The sequence below is a fragment of the Drosophila biarmipes genome, chromosome 2L (genome assembly GCF_025231255.1).
Source record: "Drosophila biarmipes strain raj3 chromosome 2L, RU_DBia_V1.1, whole genome shotgun sequence".
Classification (NCBI taxonomy): Eukaryota; Metazoa; Arthropoda; class Insecta; order Diptera; family Drosophilidae; genus Drosophila; species Drosophila biarmipes.
In genome coordinates, this window is record NC_066612.1 from 12,947,564 (window position 1) to 12,966,142 (window position 18,579).

The 18,579-nt window shown below is 40.9% G+C and overlaps 1 protein-coding gene across 1 annotated transcript; it reads right to left on the minus strand.

The window, feature by feature from the left end:
* Positions 1–1,035: 1,035 nt before the first annotated feature.
* On the minus strand, positions 1,036–14,521 carry LOC108034225 (protein Wnt-6). Its single transcript, XM_017109070.3, has 4 exons — positions 13,235–14,521; positions 3,904–4,127; positions 2,175–2,695; positions 1,036–1,756 (listed from the first exon to the last, which is right to left on the minus strand). Exons 1-4 carry the CDS (start codon positions 13,294–13,296, stop codon positions 1,295–1,297), a joined length of 1,269 nt encoding a protein of 422 aa, XP_016964559.1. The 5' UTR covers positions 13,297–14,521; the 3' UTR covers positions 1,036–1,294.
* Between the last annotated feature and the right edge of the window lie 4,058 nt (positions 14,522–18,579).

The window sequence follows — 18,579 nt, forward strand, 5'->3', positions numbered from 1 at the left end:
GTTGTTGCTTTTGGAGAGTTGCTGCCGCTGATGTTGCTGTGGGTATCTTATCGCTGGCATGGGCTTGTCTCCTCGGCAGCCCCAAAATAATAAACCAAATAAGAGGCCCACAATCAGCTCCAAGTAGGCAAATGGATCGGCATTCGGTGTTGTCGGTGGATAAATCTGGGGTTTTTCATTATCCCGATTCCTGGTTGGCTGAGAGGATCAGCTAAGCTCCTTATGTACTCAGAATTTGGTATACAATTTATTAGTCACTTGCTTAATTTATTAGAGAGTTCTAAGATATCTAAGTAGGTTTAAGCCGGTCCATTTAATCGGTATTGCTTACCCAAAGTTATAAAAATATTATATTCATCCCTTGTCTGTGATGAATGAACAACTTTTGACTTCCAATTCAAAATTTCAATGAATTTAATTTTGCTTCTGTTGTTGTTCATAATGGAGCATCAGCGAACGATAATCATTTAATAACATGCATTTAGCGACATCGATTTGATTTCCTAATTTATGCGTCTAAAGATCGATGGCGCTCAATCGATCTGTCTGGAAATGGTAATTTATGCACAATGGGCAAATCAATTTTCATTCTGTTCAAATGCGTTTTGCATTTTTTTGGTTGTCATCGGACTTTTGTTAGCTGTTTAGGCAAATTTCTATAGATTTTTATCTCGTGTCGACAACAATAAAATTGTGTTAATTTATGGGAAAGTCAACGGAATGACTATGCCCAAAAGATAGATAGATACACTTGAATGAAACTGGGAACTTGTTTTTGCTGCCAGTCTGCCCAATCGATTTGTGCATTGTTGTTGTGTTGTCTTCATTAATTTACGTTTAATCATTTATGCAGATTTCAATCAATGGGCGAATCGGTTTGAAATACATTTCCGTTTAGCATATGATTTTGTTGTAGACAATCCGGTTACTTAAAATTCAATTTGTTTGCAATTAATTAGCTGACAAGCGGAAGGAGTTGAAACTCCCAAAGAAATACACTGAGAAATAAATATTTCTTTAAAACAAAGTTGGTGCTTTAGGTTTTCTTTCATTTTATTACGACTATTTACAAGGCTTACATGAGTTGCATATGAATGATGTAACGTAGGCATGTTTATGTGAGTTTTACTTCGTATTTACAACTAGCTAAAAGATTAGAGATACTCGTGTTTACTTGTTAGTTAATACTTAAAACGTTTTCTCTGTAAGTGTGTGTTTTCTATCACGCGAAATGGAAAGCTTTCAAAATTCTATTCCTGACTAAACCGAAGAAAGTAGTACAAGTGATAATGTTTCAAAGACAGGTGTTGACCGCCCGGTGCTCCAGGCACTTTTCGCAGGTCACCTCGCAGCACCACTTGAAGACACACTTGCAGTTGGTTTGCTCCTCCACGATTCTCCGGGTGTGTCCTCGATTGCAGCACAGCCGATCGCACCGATCGGACCCCGAACTGGTCACATTGCACTCCCTGCCCTGAGTGCCCAGGGCCCCCGACTTGGCGTTGGGCGTGCAGAAGTCGGGGGACTCGTCGGCGAACACCAGCTGGTACTTGTTCGCCGGCCTCGTGTGCGGACTCTCCGGCATGAAGCTGTTGCCGTCGTTGCGCAACGTCACCTTCCTGGCACTGTCGTACCGGTCCCGCAGTCGCCCCGCCACCTCCCGGAACGGAGGCATCTTCAGCCAGCAGGTCTTCACCGTGCAGGAGCCGGACAGCCCGTGGCACTTGCACTCCAGCCGCATGGCGTCGCGGATGGCCTAAGGGGATGCAGGATTAAGTACAAATCAATTTGGTTGTTTGAAAGAGATTTTGTTAGTTCAACAAACTTATTAAAAATGGCATTTTCAGTGGCCAAAACCGGGCTTTTGGTCATAAAGTTAAAATTAAATCCAAAGACCTATATTCAAAATATTTTTATATTTATGTTTTTGAACGCTTTGCTATTCAGTCTTAAATTTGGTTTTTTAAAAACTATAAAATTATACAAAAATCCTTTTTTCTAAACATTTTGGTAAATCATTGTCTGTGCGTTTACCCTGTACAATTAGTTTCAACTGAATTTTTCTAATGCGTAACTCATTAACTTAAATTCGTAAATTGTAAAATCAACAACGATTTTTGGAACATAATAACATTTTATACATATTTTTAAATTAATAATAATTTGATACTTACCAATCGACCTGCGTTGTTATTGTGCAGCTTGACCAGCGTGCCGAGGTCGCTGCGCCTCTGCCTTTGCTTGGCGTCGAGGAAAACGCGCGAGTGCCGCAGGCCAAAGTTCACGTTGTCGCTGCAGCCGCCCCACTCCCACTGACCTTCGGGGAACTTGATGTTGTCCCAGAACTTGCGACGCCCCCTTCTTCCGCCTGGCCTTCGGTTCCGTCCGTTCCTGTTCTCCAGCGGAGACACGTCCGTCATGGTGCTGCCGTTGTTGATGCGATTCATGCGCTGCTGCTGACCAGGATGCTCAGCCTGCAGCGGCATTTGTTGCCGCAGCATCGCCGCCTGCTGCTGCCGCTCCAGAGTCGCCTCCGCGGTAGCCGCCGTCACCATCTGCGGCTGGCCGCCGTTCCTGCGCATGTGCGCCTTGTCGCAGGAGCACTCCACCAATGTGCCCATCGTGCAGGCCTTCGTCACCGCGTAGGTCACTCCGGCGGCAGTGATCGCGTTCACGAAGCCCGTTTCGCGGGAATCTGAAAATAATACGAATTTTGGGTATAAAACGATCCATTATTTTATATTATTATATTATTTTACATTATTATATCTTATCTTAACATATTTTAGTATAGTATATTTTTATAATTTAAGGAAGAGTCCAGGAACTCCTTTTTGTTATATTTAAATTCTTGGATTCAAGTACTAAAATATTTTATTAAATCCAAAAAATAATTAAAATTGATAAATCTGGTTATTAAATATTTGTATATTTTTTTTTAGTAATAATACAACGTCCTTCTCCCATTAAAGAGACAACCCCGAGCCGCAAGCGATTTCCCTCTCGTTCAATCAATCCTCAATCATTAGCGTTGTCAGCACGTGTCGCCTGATTGATTTTAATTTGTCAGCCTCGGCGACAAAATGATTTATTGCATGTTCGATTGGCGATCACCAATCAGCGATCGCTGCTCTATGCAAATCACAAATCGCGAATGTCCGCTGGTCCCTCGTGGTGTTGGCAGTCACGTTTAATGAAAGCGAAAACGGAATCGAAATCCGAATCGCAATTGTAATCGCCGGGGTTTTAATTTGCATACGCTTGTAATGCGCTGGTTCTTTTTCACCGCGACAGGTGATATGTCTTGAGCCACCCCAAAACGGAGTGTTACATGAGAGACTCTTTCGGTTTTTTTCGACTTTCTGTATTATTTTCGCTGACAGGTTGACAGGGCGAGGCTTTAATCCGAGCAAAAGGGAATTTTGGTGGTTACGCCCGTGGAATTTATGGCCCCACATCCAGCGTTTGGTATGTGTTTTGCTTGCGCATTGTTGTCATTAAGTGCGGCAATCGAGGATCAGTGTCCAACCCAGCCAGGCCTCCTCCTTGCGCCTGCCTCTTTCCTGGGCAATAACTTATTAAAATTGACAGCTTTGTAGGCTCATTTCAGGCGCTATTCATCAGCGCGGGTCGCTGCATTTTTATTATGCAACTTGATGGATGGTGCGGTCTGCAAGGCCTTGTCCATGACAACCCAAAAAAAGGGAAAAATAAAGTCGGGGCGTGCAACGATGAGTTGTAATTAGGCAGCTAACCCGCGATAGCATCTCCACCTGGTTTCCCTTGTGTGTGACTCACCGGCCCAGGGATTGTGTTGACAGGTTGGCCCGTTGGCACTGCATAATGAACCGAAATCCCCTCCTGCCCGGAAACTAGTTTCGTTCGACTCTGAAAACTACTTACCGCGCATTAAGATTTTCCTCATGCTCTTGCGCAGAACAGTGCAGTTCCACCGGCGGTTGCGGAATTGAAATTCGCATTCGCGGAAGCCCAGGTTGATGCCATTGATGATGATCTCTTTGAGCAGGGCCGAATCGTGCCGGCAGATTTCGGCCAACTTGCCGCGCAGACGACGTGTCTTTTTGCACATTAGATTTGGATCGAGAAGGATGTTGGTGCCCTCAGCCCTGGAAAATAAAGGCAAAGCATTTTTAGGAAAATAAATATAGACTTCCACGGCATCAGCATCAAGGTAAAATATGAAATTCACACACCTAGCAAAATTTGAAAAATATTATAGATATCTGCATAATATTTAAATATTATTAGTATATATTTTGGTATTTATTAAACCATTTTATATTATTTTGGATAGATATGGGTGTTCGAACATTCAACCCTATAATACTTTAAAATGATGTTTAAAGAAAATTTAAAAAATATTAAAAATATGTATTTTTTAAAACTTTAGTTTTATGTTTCCAATTCTCTGCTTCCCAGCTTCAAAATAAAATACTTAATTCAGAAGACCAACTGAAATTTATATAAAATTTAAGTTTTGTCTTAACATTTGATCACTCTTAATTTACCCTCTTTAGATACTTTTTGAACACATTCATTTTTATTATTTTCCAACTCTTTTAACAGTTAGTAAGATACCTATTACTTATCCGCTTTAGTAATATAATTTTCCCAAAGTCCCCACCTAGGGCGCACCTTCGCAAACCTATATCTATAACGTCACAACCGATAAGCAATCACGTTTTCGATTAGCTATGACCAACATTTTGTTTTCCTTCAAGGGTTTGTCCCTGGCCCAAAGGCATTTATCAGACACTTTGTCATCGATGAATAATCTGCACGTAGCTCACATTTTGAAGTTCGCCGAAGCCTGGCAGGGATTTCTTGTATTTTTAGACTGACTCAGCTGAGAGTTCCACTCACTTTTATGGTTCTGAAAATACCAATCGCAACTGGCATCGCGCTGGGGGCAATAGATGATGGACAAATCGATCAATCAGTGCTTGAGAGAAGAGCAAAACTGGCAGCAGAAGGCCCTATTAAGAGCTTTATTTACCCGCGATCCCAAACCGGGCAGAGCATAAACCATCCGAAACACTTTCCACAAAACTGGGAATCGGCGCAAAGTTCACGAACAGCCAAAGTAAATTTCACGCGAATGTGCAATGTGAAAAAAGCGAAAAGCCGAGCGATTGAGCTATTAAAAAGTCATAAATCTGAGATGGAAAAACATAAATCAGCGCCAAAGGCGAGCAGTACCAGCAGAAACAATTTTCTGTGGCCGCTTCTGAACGCTGACACATACCCGAGAAGTCGATCTCCAAGTGAATATACACTCTACTATAGGTATACACAAAGATATACTCATACGTGTGCATACACATACTGCACCCACATTGTTCGGTAATTATTAATTTTCCACCTAAATTAAGTTTTAACGCCGCAGAACCAGCCGTCAAATGGCATTCAAAATGAAAACGAAAATTGCATCGATTGGGAAAATTGCAAAAATGTTGGTGTGAGTAAGTATGGCTAAAATTATACCCATCGACTTTTGCCAACGCTTCGATTTTATGATAATAAACAATGAATGAGGACCTCTTCATCAGCGCCATTACGTATACGCAGCATATGACGGGAAAAAATAAAAAATAAGAGCCATAAAAATCGAGCTCATCTTTTGAAAGCTAGCGCTTTTCTTTGGTTTCTGGGGTTTCAGTATTCTAGGCGAATAAACGCAGACAAATTTCTGCCAAGAAGTATAAATAAATAAATAAAACTATTTTTAATGAACTTGTGTGCGAAATGATTTACGCATAGGATGGCGCCAAACTCATAAGTGGAAGCTTAGCCGACAAATATGCTAATAACCGAATGATATGTGGTTCGGTTTGTGTTTCCAAATATATTTTACTTATGTTTTTTACATTACATAAAAGAGATTATCGAGTGCCTTGGCAAGCAGAGTAGTGTACTTTTTTTCTTCAAAAGAACTTTTTGTCACTAATAATTTAATATAACAAAAAATATAAGGAAACCGTATTTTTTTTCAACCTAAATCTTTTAGTTCCGAATTACAATGTCTGCAGAGATCAAAGATCCTTACCCAGCAATCTGGCACATATGATAACCCAATTCTGGTGCCCCAAATTTTCTCGGAGCGAGTAGATAAACCACTTGAACCGCTTGAGATTCCCATTATCGATGCCCACCTGGGACGCTTTTGCCACCTGGCTGCTGCACTGCAGCTCCCTGTGGAAATGCCACAAAAAATGAACACACACTTCCAAAGCACTCGAGGAGATTATGACAACTTAATAGCCGCAAAAGGAAAAAAAATCAAAATAACAAATAGAGCAGACACACGCACAAGTACTTAACGAAAATATTAACTCCAAAAGGCAACAAAAACAGTCTCGGCCGCCAAACACAAACTTCAAATGATAGACGCGCTGGTAAACAAAGTAGAAACAATTGAAGTTCAAATCACAATGATCATCTTCATCTTCGATCGAGATGTTGCTATTGCTATTGCCATTGCTGTTGCTGTTGCTGTTGGGAATCTAGATGTTGCTGCTGCTACTCTAAATGTTGCTGCTTTGATGATGATGACGTCTTGGCTGCGTTGCGTTGATGACTGGAGAGATCTAAAGAACTCAAACACCTTTCAACCACACAAGTTGCCACCACCACTGGCACCACCACCAGCGAGCACAAATAGCAACTCGAAACACAAAAAAAGGAGATTTTTGTTAAGCGGAAAATAGCCGCACAGAGAGTGGAGCAACCGATCGTTCGACACTTTTTGGTTTTTGAAGTTGAACTGAAGTTTACTTGGCAGCGAAGTCGGCAGCGAAGTTGTCGGCAAACATGAAAAGCAGCCAGCGCAACTTCAGGTCTCTCAGGTCCCTCCACCAGTCCGATCCCTCTGCCCATTCCCATCCCCATTCCACATCCCATACCACACCATACCATCCCATAGCATACTATCCCATCCAGTGAAGCAACACTTGGAAACGTATCTTTATTTTGCTCCCAGTATCTGTGTGTGTTTGCTCGCCTCTCCTCGTATGGGTGTCGTTATAGGCCTCAATGGACTTTCAGTGATTCCTTTCCCTCTCTTTCCCCTGCTATCTGCCTTTCTCTCTCTTCAGGTGTTTTGGCATTGATCAAAGTGCCCGGTTTGGTTTGGTAGTCCCAAAAAGACAAGTGGTTGAAATTTCCCATACTATCCCATACCTCCTGCCCTGGTAGATTTGTGCTATAAATGGGTGGGCCTAAGCGACTACATTTTTCGGGACTTTCCCGGAATGCAGGAAAAGAAAACTCTATCAAAATAAGTAAACAAACGAAATTTTTGTTACAAAGTAAAAGTATTTTTACTAATAATTAAAAAGTTATGACAAGTAGCCCAAGCAGCTATACTTTTTGGCACTTTCCCGGAACGTAGGGATGGATATTGTATAACTCTATCAAAAACAACAGAAAACATTTTTCTAATTTTTATTTTCTTTTTAAAGAAAATTTTAAGATTTTGGTTTAATCTTTATGAAAACTCAATAAAATATTTATAATTAAATGGATACGTATATTGAAAATCAGCTCAATTGCAGTTTTTACTCCTCGTTATCTCAATATCCCCATACAAATAGGTAGAATCGTTTGATTGACTCATTTTCGTGAGTCAGGTTGCAGTCCTCGTCGACTTTCCCTGCCACTTCCCCACCTGCCCCGCGGTCAGTGCAAACAAATCAACGACTTAAACCACTTGTCAACAGGCGAGTGGCAAAGTATTTAAACAAAGCGTTGACAAGTGAATGAATGGCCATTGGATTGGTCGTCCGGCTGGCTCTCTGGCTTTTTTATTCTCTGACTGCCTGCCCTGAGCTGGTCCGTTGGACTCTGTCTTGGTCAACTCGAGTGCTGTTGCGGCTGGTCAGTTTCATTTGCGCGCTCAAATATTTGCCCACAGAATGCCTCGGCGCAAGTGCTGATCTCTTGTGCATACGAATTTCGAGGCAGAAGCGTTTGATGTGGGCGGCAGCATTGACAATCGATTAGGTCCCCACAGCCACAGCTACTGGCAAAAAAATGCTAAATAAATAAATAAGAAACACCGAAAAGGTGTCGACACGTCTGGGAGTTGGGGACCGCTCGATCCGGTGGGTGCGGCATCGTGTGTGGGCGCCGCATGCTGCTTTTTGGCACCTTTTTGGGGGAGGGAGGGCGCTCTGGAGCTGGGGAACTGTTGTTTGTCATTTGACAATTAGCATATCAACGTGTTAAGCCAGCTCAGGCGCCCTCGCATGCCCTTTTATTCGTTCTGCCCCTATCTGAAAGATAAACATCTTGTGTGCCACTGATTTTAATATAAGTCTTTTCATTATTTCTGAAGGAATCTAACGTATTCTCAATGCAAAACAAAGTAAATATATATTAAAAACAAAGTTTTTTAAATTTTGAATACGTATAAATCCCTTTCTGGGATACCAAACTATCTTTTTCATACTCTTTCCCAGGCATGTCCATGTCCAATTGGCGCAACAAAAACGCTGGCCAATAATTCAGGCATATTACATTGCTGCGCCGGGCAATGTCATTCCCTTAACAAGCCTCCTTCGGTGCCAGTGGGCAGGGCACGACTTCAACTTTAGCCCTCAGTGCCTTAACTCCGCTGGCCAACTCTTAGCTCCCTGGGCCAACAAAGGCGACATCAATCTCGGCGCTTGGTGACTTTAAGGTGCGCAAATTGCGACAACGTTTAACTTAATTATGGCTCAAATAGGCGTAGCTGGGCTTAGGGAACGCTCATCGGCGCACGGACATGGTCATGTTCACGTCAAGGATGCCTAAACTGTGCTTAATCACAGTGATTGAGGTTGTGAGAAAGAGGAATTGGGCACCGGTTGATGGGGAAGGATTCTGCAGGCCTAAAATGCCAGCGTCATTAGAGGCGGCAAATATTTTGTAATAGGAAGTCATGAATTTCGAGTGCCCCAGGCTCAAAATATATTAATACAGTAGTTATAATAAAAATTAAATAAAATATTATACAAATAATACAAATTAAATATAATATTTTAATACAAACTAAATAAAATAATTTGTTTAATTTGTATTATAAGTAATGTATTCTTTTTAAGTAAATGTTGTGTAATATATATGGTTTCTTTAGTATTGTTTAACAACTATTTCGGTATTATAAAAAACTTATATTTTCCTTAAATTTGTATAGCGCTAAACAAAGATTGTGAGCTCACATATATATTTATTATTTATATTTTACAAGTTGATTGCAAATCTACAAATGCTATTATTCCCTTTCTTATAGTAACCCCAAATCGCTTCCGTGCTTTCCCAAGTTTGCTGCTATCATCATATAAGCATCATCATCGAGAACCTATTCTCGGGGCACTCGGCACACATTGCCTGACAGACATCATGGCCTGGCCCTCTACCTGTTCATGGGCCACACTGTCCTCCAACTTGACCCATGTCTGGTCGATGTTCTTTTGTTTCGTCATCCAATTTAATTATGATGCAGTCGACAGACAGGCCGAAGACAGACACATTCGTCAATGTAACAGGGGGAAAGCGACAAATTAACAAACTAAACAAATGGCATGACTTTTAATTAAGAGATTGGCAAAAATCTAGTGCCCGGTAACTAGCTACTTTTGGGGTTTAAGGTTGGGGCAAGAAACTTGAACGTGAAACTTTCTCCCGAGACACGGACGCAGAGACTCGCGTTAATGTCGAGCGAATTGTGTCAGAGACTCTTGTAATTTTGTTTTGCTTCTCCTCTGCTCATAATCAACTCATCTGCAGTGGATTTTGGCAATTGGCCGAGTTTTGTCTGCTCGTTAGTTGAACATGATTATTGGGTTGTTTTTGCGCTTGCCGTTGGGGGTGTTTGTTGCTGCTGGCGCATAAAGTGTGCCAAATTCGCGGCAGCGATGATCTCGTGGTTGCACGGGGCGTATGAGCAATGCTGTTGATGCAACCACCGACTGTGGAGCCAGCACAGCTTGAGACTAAGTGGCCACTGGGCCACCCACCGCCCACCACCCCCTGTTTGCCTTAACCCATAAATGCCCCGCCTGGCATTAATTACCATTTCACATGCTGCGAGTGCCAAAAAAAAAAGGAAAATCGGCAGATGGGGGGCACTGACTGAACGGATTCGATGAATGAAAATGTGTACTGCAAATCGAATGAAAAGCAGGAAGTCGCCGGCAAATGTCATATGATTTTCCAACGGAAATGAGCTCATTTGGGGTTTTTTCTCCTTTCGAAGGAAAATCAAACTGCATAGATCTGGAGAATTGCGAGATCTTCATCATCCTCTCGCAGCGCTGTTTTTAATTAAATTCCAGACACATCAGAGCTAAATTTCTGCCCGATCGACGGCAATTTGTTGTAAGATTCTCTGTAATTGGCTTCCTCCTTCGCGGGCCCCTCTGCCGCCTGGAATTTCCATTCATTTAACGGAACATCTACCCACAATACGAGTACGATCCACACACTCGACTGTGCTCATCTCTGGCCCATCGATTATGATCTCAATCGCTCACACAACGACCGTTTGATTTAGTGCACTTCGGCTGCAAAATTCGCAAAATGCACACAAACAAAATGAGATACGCTTTTGTGGAGCTGTAAACCCCCCAAATCGCCTCATTTTCGCTATTTCCGGACCCATTGTAAAATGCAAATTGCGCAGATCCGCACTTGATCGATTATGGCGAAGCCATCGATTGGTTTTGTGCATTAAGGCGGATGATGGATTGGAATGGATTTAATGAAATTTCTTTGAAGTGTGGCGCTTAGTTTTGGTACTTACTTATTATTAGACACATATTTCTTTGATTTGGAATTATTCCTATTTTGGGAGTTATATCGAAACTTTTTTGATTTTAAAAATTAATTGTGCAAAATACTAAAAACCTTTAGTAGCATAGAAGATTTCTTCGTAATTAAAGTGCAGAATTTGTACTAATTATGGAGTTTAGTCCTAAATATTAAAAAAAAAATTGTTAATATATTTAGGTATTTGCTTTAAGTGTTTCTATATCGGGTAAAAAATTGCTGTGCAACAAAAATAATCTATGCATTATACTTGTAATTTAAATTTAAATAAATCCATATTTATCCTTTACATTTTGGACTGCAATCACGGCCCACATTTTCTCTTTTTCCTTCAAAAAGGTATCTTAACACCTTGCTCCTGAGTCGGCCGGTCCATCTGTCACCTTTCATGGCCTGAGCAGGCTGTCATCAGGTTGGTTTGTTTTTTATTTTATTATATATATATTTATCTGACTGCCCCACCGCCCTTGAGCGGTACTGATGAAGCGTAGAAAGTGGCACAGCCAAAGGCAGGCGATTTGGGTTTAAATTTTGTTTTCTGTGCACCTTTTGGGTGGTGGCGACATCAGCGGACGCACATCTCGTTCAGCGTTCGACATCAAAAGGCGGCGCAAAAAAGAACTGACAGCGCTGAACTTGAGCTTTAATTATTTAATTAATTTATTGTGAAAAAGGGGCAATTGAATTGGATGCAGCATGGAAACACCCAGGCACTCTTCACCCCTGTCCCCACAATTTGCAGGTGTCCACCTTCGCTGCTGACGCGCCCAGTTGCACAGAACTCAAATTAAATTAATGAAAATAAAAAAAAACAGAATGCATATATTCTGGGGGTATAGCCACGAAATCGTCATGCAGTCTACGCCACGCGACGCCCACGCCGCCCCCTTTGGGCCACCCTGCATCCATCCTGCCAAATTTCGGCTTTCGATGCCGTTGACAGCCGCAATAATTCTACCTTCTGGCAAATAAATATAAAAGCAGACCTCTTTGGGGCGAATTCATTGATGCCACTTTGCTGGCAAATATTTTGGCAAAGTGCATAACTTATGTGTAAGAAGGAACCCCTACCTGCCCCCCACTACTGCTCTTTCTATTTGATGTCTGTCCTCCCCGGTTTGTTTGTTTATTTATTCATCTCGTTGGACGCCTTTTCGCCTGTAATTTCGCGCATAAATTGCTCCAAGTGTCATTTGGTCTTTCGGCTTCATCCGCTTCTACTCGTAAGCCATTTATTTTGGCCACAAAAAAAGGAGGCACGTAGGGGGGGAGGGTAGAAAAGTTGCCATGTAATTAAATCTAAATCAAACGTCACATTTTGAAGGTCCGCCGAGTCGGTCGCCACGCTCGATTGGCTTTGATTTGGATTTGCATTTGCATTTTGACCATTTAGATCGCTTTTGGCCGGGCATTTATTTTGGCTCTGCGGTGCCTGCACTTTTTTATTTTCGGTCGCCCCAACCGGAAGCTGTTACGCCAATCTCTATCTCGCAAACTGATGCGATTTGACATGAACACAGATGCTCAGACCTCCGAGCGGGTGGTAATGGGTTTTTTGGCATTGAAACAGAACATAAATTGCATGTTGAGCGGCCACCAACGGGCCAAAGCGAAGCGACTTTGTTAGCTGAGGTGCATAAGTCTAAACCAGCTGGTTAAATTTAGAGAAGTTTTATGCACAATGCACTTATAACAATGAATTATTTACGTTTCAATATTTCACAAATCAGCTGACGATCCTTGTCATCAATCTTCGTTGTGTCATTTTTAAGAGGGGTTACTAAACAGAGTCACATGTTAAAGGTGACTAACTCTCAAGCCAATCAAAAAATTTAATTCATGGTTTGTTTTACCACTAGCAGCCGAGCATGGAATTCCATTACAAAGAAACAACTATTTGCTATAATTTTCTTGAATTATATGATCTTATGATAGCTAAAATATGCACATACAAAAATGTACCTTAAAATTTGTATGTACACTGTAAAAAATGTGATTAACACAATTTTACCATTCATTGTTTATATGTCCTTTGATACCTTTTATAATAGTAGTAACAGAAGATCACTAATTTATAGATCATTAAAAAAAATTGTAATAATAAGTATAAACAATTTAATAATTTTAATAATACTTAACAATTTTTCATAAAATTGCTATAACATTAAAAATAGGAAAAGAAAACTTTTTATTTCTTTATCTCAGGTGAACTAGTTAAATAAGGATTAGTTGAAAGTAAGCTTGCCCAAGAAAATGATTTGTTAATTATTTTTATTAAGCAATTACCAGAATGGTAGCCCTCAGGTGCTTTATTTTTCGTTTAAATATTTCTTCAATAAAAACATTTCAGTATTAGAGATACATTTTATTTAGCTATCAACAAATAATATTTAAAGCCACTTACCAGCCGAATCCAGTCATTGGCATTGCGAATATTAAAATTGCAACTACCATGAGCAAACGCATATCGATTGGAGCCGCCAAGTGCAGCGGCAACAAACCGAATTCTGGCCCGTTGAGCTGTTTTGTTTTTCTCAGTGAGTGCTTTATATATATAGTGTTTTTTGTTTTACTTTTTTGGCAGGTACTAAAAGTTAAAGCCGTTTTTATTGCGGCCACGATGAGTACACGAGATGCTTATTTGAATATCGTTGACGTGTGTGAATTAATCAAGCGTCTCGGGTTGAGTGGTTTTTTTCATATACTTCATCAGGGGGAAATTGGCGGTTGCTGGCGGAATCCCGAGCGACATGGTCACCGATCCGATCCGAGGTGATCTGGATGATCTGGCTGATCTTTCCTGATCTTTCACTGTTTTTTTGAGCGTTTTTGCTGCTGTTTGAGGCAGAGGCTGCGTACGCACACGGAGAAAGCTGCCGGCGTACTGAGAGGCGGCCAAAAGGAATATTGGCCAGGAGTCGTCGGCCGGGTTTCGCGATCCAGGCGAACGAAACAAACAAAAAGTTTCAGGCCAAAAAGTTGAACAGCGAATCAAAAGCCTGGCCAAGGGTGGAGTCCAACTGGGGAATTGTTTTCTTTTTATTTTCCCTTTTTTTTTGGGCCCGGCGAGTGGGGCCGTATTGCGGGCGGTGGTCAGGGGGTTAGGATCGACCAGGGAGTAGCGTAAAAAATGAAATTAAACGCGCGCTTTAATCAGAGAATCCCAGGCCCAAGACCCAAGTCGCGCGACTCTGCCTTTGTCCGTACTTTTTATTTTGGTTTTTATATTCGCTTTAGCCCCAGCTTTGGCTGCCTTTTTGGCCCTCGATCTTCCGTTTTGCGGCTCAGTTATGTTTCTGTTAATTTCGTTCCATCCAGAAGTTGTGGCGCATCCTTTGCGCCCGATTTTCCCATGTTCCCAACATCACAAGACGCACACTCAAGGTGAATTCTTCTCGCGATCGGAACACTCGCGCTGACCGTTCATATGGATCTGAGGGATCGCTAGCCGATCATTTCGAGAACGTAAACTCGTAACAACCGTGGGATTTTCCGCCTCCTCCGCGCTCGCGAAAATCGAAAATCTCACTCGCGAAATGTAACGAATACCGATCGGGCCCGGACTCTTGACTGATTCTGTTTCTGAATCTGATTCTGATTCTGCGGATCGGATCGGTTCCGATCGGAGAGATCGCGCGACCCCACAAAAAGTATAAGGCCCTCTATGAATGGACGTCGGTTGTCGGTCGGTTGTCGGTTCGTTTCTGATTGTGATACGTCGCCGTCGAAAAGTCTCTTCCTCCACTTCAGCTGCTCTGCTGACGCTCTGTTTGGAAGCGTGAAAATTTATTTCACTCATGCGCGATCCGAGCGCTCAAAATCTGTGGCGTTCTGTTCTGTTCCCCCCACGTACACTGGGCCAGATCACCTGGTTTGGCATTCCTCAGGAAGTATCAGGGCAGTTGACTTATTATTTTAAAGGGCATAATTGATGAATAAAACTCATTTAATGATATTCAAACATTGACAGGAAATCAGGTAATTATTAAGGAACACTTTAATAAGAAGATACAAAATCGAATATTAAGGTATACCCTTACCGAATCACCTTGGCAATATAACACATTTATATTTCTTTCGTTATAATCAGAAATAATTACTAGAACAAAAGATATTTGGAGTCTAATTTATTTAATAAAATATGTTAATTTAAAGCTTTGTGGGTTTAATTAAAACATATAATGATATCAAAAATATTACTCATCCGCCATAAGGCCGATAGTGTGGACTACGTCTAGTCGGTAATAATTAATTGCTAACTGCGTTGTCTATTTAAAGCCAAAGCTATATTTGTTAATTAGATTTGATTTATGCCATTAAAAGGGCCATCTGGCCCAGTGTGCAACGTTGACGGCGCAGTTGACGTCTCAGTTGGCAGCGACGCCACCGTCTGTAGTTTTTGTGTTGATTTTTGAGATATTTTCTAATGTATCTGTAGATTGTGTTGGATGTGCTTTATTTTTTGACGGGGTATATGGCTTGCACAGTGCTGGCCATTTGTATGCGAGCAGGGTGAAAGTGGAAGAAAGGAACTTCGGGTTCTCTTCTTCAAGACGTGTTAATATCTTTTGCAACCCTCTCTTTAAAAGTTTAAAATCTAATATCTAAAATCTAACTAATGATAAAAAATTCTATAACATTATTTTCGATTTCAAAATTTGTTAAATATTGATTTTATATAAATTTACTTAAAATAATCGGTTATAAAAATTATTTGATAAAAACATAAGAAAAATTTATTCTTATACATATTTGTGACCTTAATGTGGTCGACTTAACTCACTCATTATCCAATGGTTCGCACTTTCCTCAGTCAGTGTGGGCTCTTCACTCGGTTACGGTTACCTACCCAGCCCGACACCGTTCCTCTTGATTTCCGTTCCTGTGACATTGCTCTCCTATCCACTATCCACAATCCAGTCCGCACCTCTGAGCCCTCCTCCGCCAGCCCATCCCCCTCAATTGGCTCCTCCACCCGCGCTCTGTTTTGGCCGCCGCGAATTGTTTACACGCGACAAACTAGTCATCTTTTTTTCGTGTACATCTCGGATGATAAAAAAGGTTAGCGACTTTGTCTTTGGCTTGCTCTCGGGTTGTTGGGCTAGGCCACGAGCTCAGGTAACAACAAACAAAGTATAAAAAACAGAAACAATATCAACTGGTGGTCAGAAAAGAGACGAGAAACACACACACAGAAATGAGCATCGAATCGAGTCGCATGATCATAAAAATTGTGCCACTTTTGTACTCCACCGCTGCCCTAGTCACTCGGAAATCCAGTGTGTTCCACTGTCCAAGCCTCAGAGTTTGCATACACTCCGTCGTCATCTCCAGCTCCATCGCTAGACACGTTCGCGTAATAACGCTGCTTCGTATCTCGGCGACTAATCATTTTCAAATACCATAAAAACACATCTCACAGAGCTCATATGATTGCTATAGGAGCTGGTAGGAAGCTAAAAGCCAACTAAAACACAAACGGGAGCAGCTTCCAAAAGCCTAGTCAGTTAAAAGGCAGCTGGAATCTCGGTTATATGCCGTGCCGTTCTGTGATGATTTTTAAATATTTTATAGATTTGTTGGGGCTGTTAAAAACACTAAAATATACTTCAATTTTTTGAAACCAATTATAAATTAAGTTGAAAGGTGAAAACTTGGAAATTCTTATCTGCATTTTAGATATATTTTCTTTCGGTTTTTTGCAGCTTTGTTTGAGAAATGATTCACAATTTTAACCAAATTTATTGCTTGCTTAAAGTGTCCACGTACTTTATAAAAGAGGAAGCCTCATTTCACTCTGATCCCCTAGTTTACCTGTCAGTCAGTGGCTTTATTTCTGCTTATGCGGTTGTCTAACAAAAATAGTTTACTTTTTGTTTCCAAAATATAAATAAAATGTATCATTTTAAAGTAAGTTTATTATTATTTAAAAACGTACTTGTTGCACTAGACTGACTATAATTTTATAAAACCTCTTAACATTTTATTTTTTCCTATCTTATCCTTAATATCCTTGAGAACTTAGTATTTTCGCACTGCAAAACTTTTCGATCCACCCTCCATCTTCCATCCCAATGATCTCGATTTGCCTGGACAGCTCTATAGCTGATAGCTCTGCTCAAATATGGGCTAATCGCCGTTGGTATTATTGAGGTAGCTGCCCCTTCAGCTGCTTGGCGCTTTTCTGTTTGTTTATGTATCTCAAACTTATTTTTCTTCGAGCATCCCAAAGATTTCGGCAGCTTTTTGTGATTGTTCCTTAATTGCTGTGGGGATTTTGTGGTTTATGGTTTATGATACACTACCACGTTGTACTTACTGAGCAGGAAAGTGGAAGTGGCTGAAGGCGGGCAGTGCCGCGTTGTCAGTCTAAAGTTCACAAGTTGTCAAAATGTTTGCGCTAAAGTCTCAGAGCATTTGGTGGCCCGGACTTATCTGCCTGTGTTAACACATTACCAGCACTGACGTGCAACTCGAGATGTGCTTTTCTCTCAGTTTGACGGGCTGATTCAACAAATAAACAAAAGGTGAAAACTTCACGGAGAAAAAATGTTACCAAAGGGAATTCAAATATGTTGGTAATCAAGACTTACGCTCTGCAGGCAGTAAAAAAATTGATCTTCAAATATAAGTTACAAAAATGAAAGATATTTCCTGTTTGATGCCTAGTATCTTACAGTTCTTTCAGTAATATATATATATATATATATATATTTTAAAGGAAAATTGTTTATTTTCGTTGGTTTAAAGCTCATTTCCTGCATTGTTTTTTCGGGTTCATTTTTTTCGGTGCACTCTTAAGGAAAATATGTCTATTAATTTAAAATAGACACTGACGGAGCCGCTGAAAACTTGGCTCTTTCTTTATCTCTCTCGATTCGGCTGCTTAAAAAACAATAAAAAGCGAAACGAGAGAAAAAATCAGACATACTTCGACCGCAATGATTAATGGATGCCAAACGCTTGTGAAATCCTATAAACAAAGTCAAACCAGAGACAAAGGCTTTCCGAAGGGACCTGCCTGCGGAAAACTGCACTTGGCTTCGATCAGCATTCAGAACCAACTGTCAAATCCGTGATGTTCACCTGATCAGGGTGCAAAATCAAAAGATGGGCGGAAAAGGCATCAGGAGGAGGGCGCTTGGCCATAGAATTCTCTCGCACTATCAATGGGGGATCATAAAAACTTTATGGCCCCCGGCAAAAAAGAAGCTGAGGCAGCAGCAGCTACAATTCTTTTAAGTGCCCTCCGTCGTAATTACTCTCAAGCCCAAAGTCAGCTGAAAAATATGCCACTACAGATCTACAAACATCACTTTGTATATATAGTTCTGCTCGATAACCAAACATTTTCATGGGGGAGGGCGCTACACGGATTGTTTGGTATTGTTCGGACGAATGACCGATTCGGGGAAGCGGTTCTCGATTTGTGCCACAAAAGCTCTCCGGAACGGCTTTAAAGAGTCCGAGGCGAAGAACAACAAACAAAAACGTCGTGTTATGAGCTATTAACGTAATTGGAAAATGGCATTGGGGGAATTAGAGCGCTCTTTGATGCACTACAATGAAAACCCGGGCTACTGAAGATAAAGGAAAATAAACAGGGAATTAACCAAAAACGTAATTTAATGGAGAAATCTGTGATCAAGGAGGCCGTTTAAAAATAATTGAAAGTAAAAACCTAATATTAAAATTAAGTATAGGATACAATTTGAAAACAAGATAGAACTCAAATGATGGATAAACATA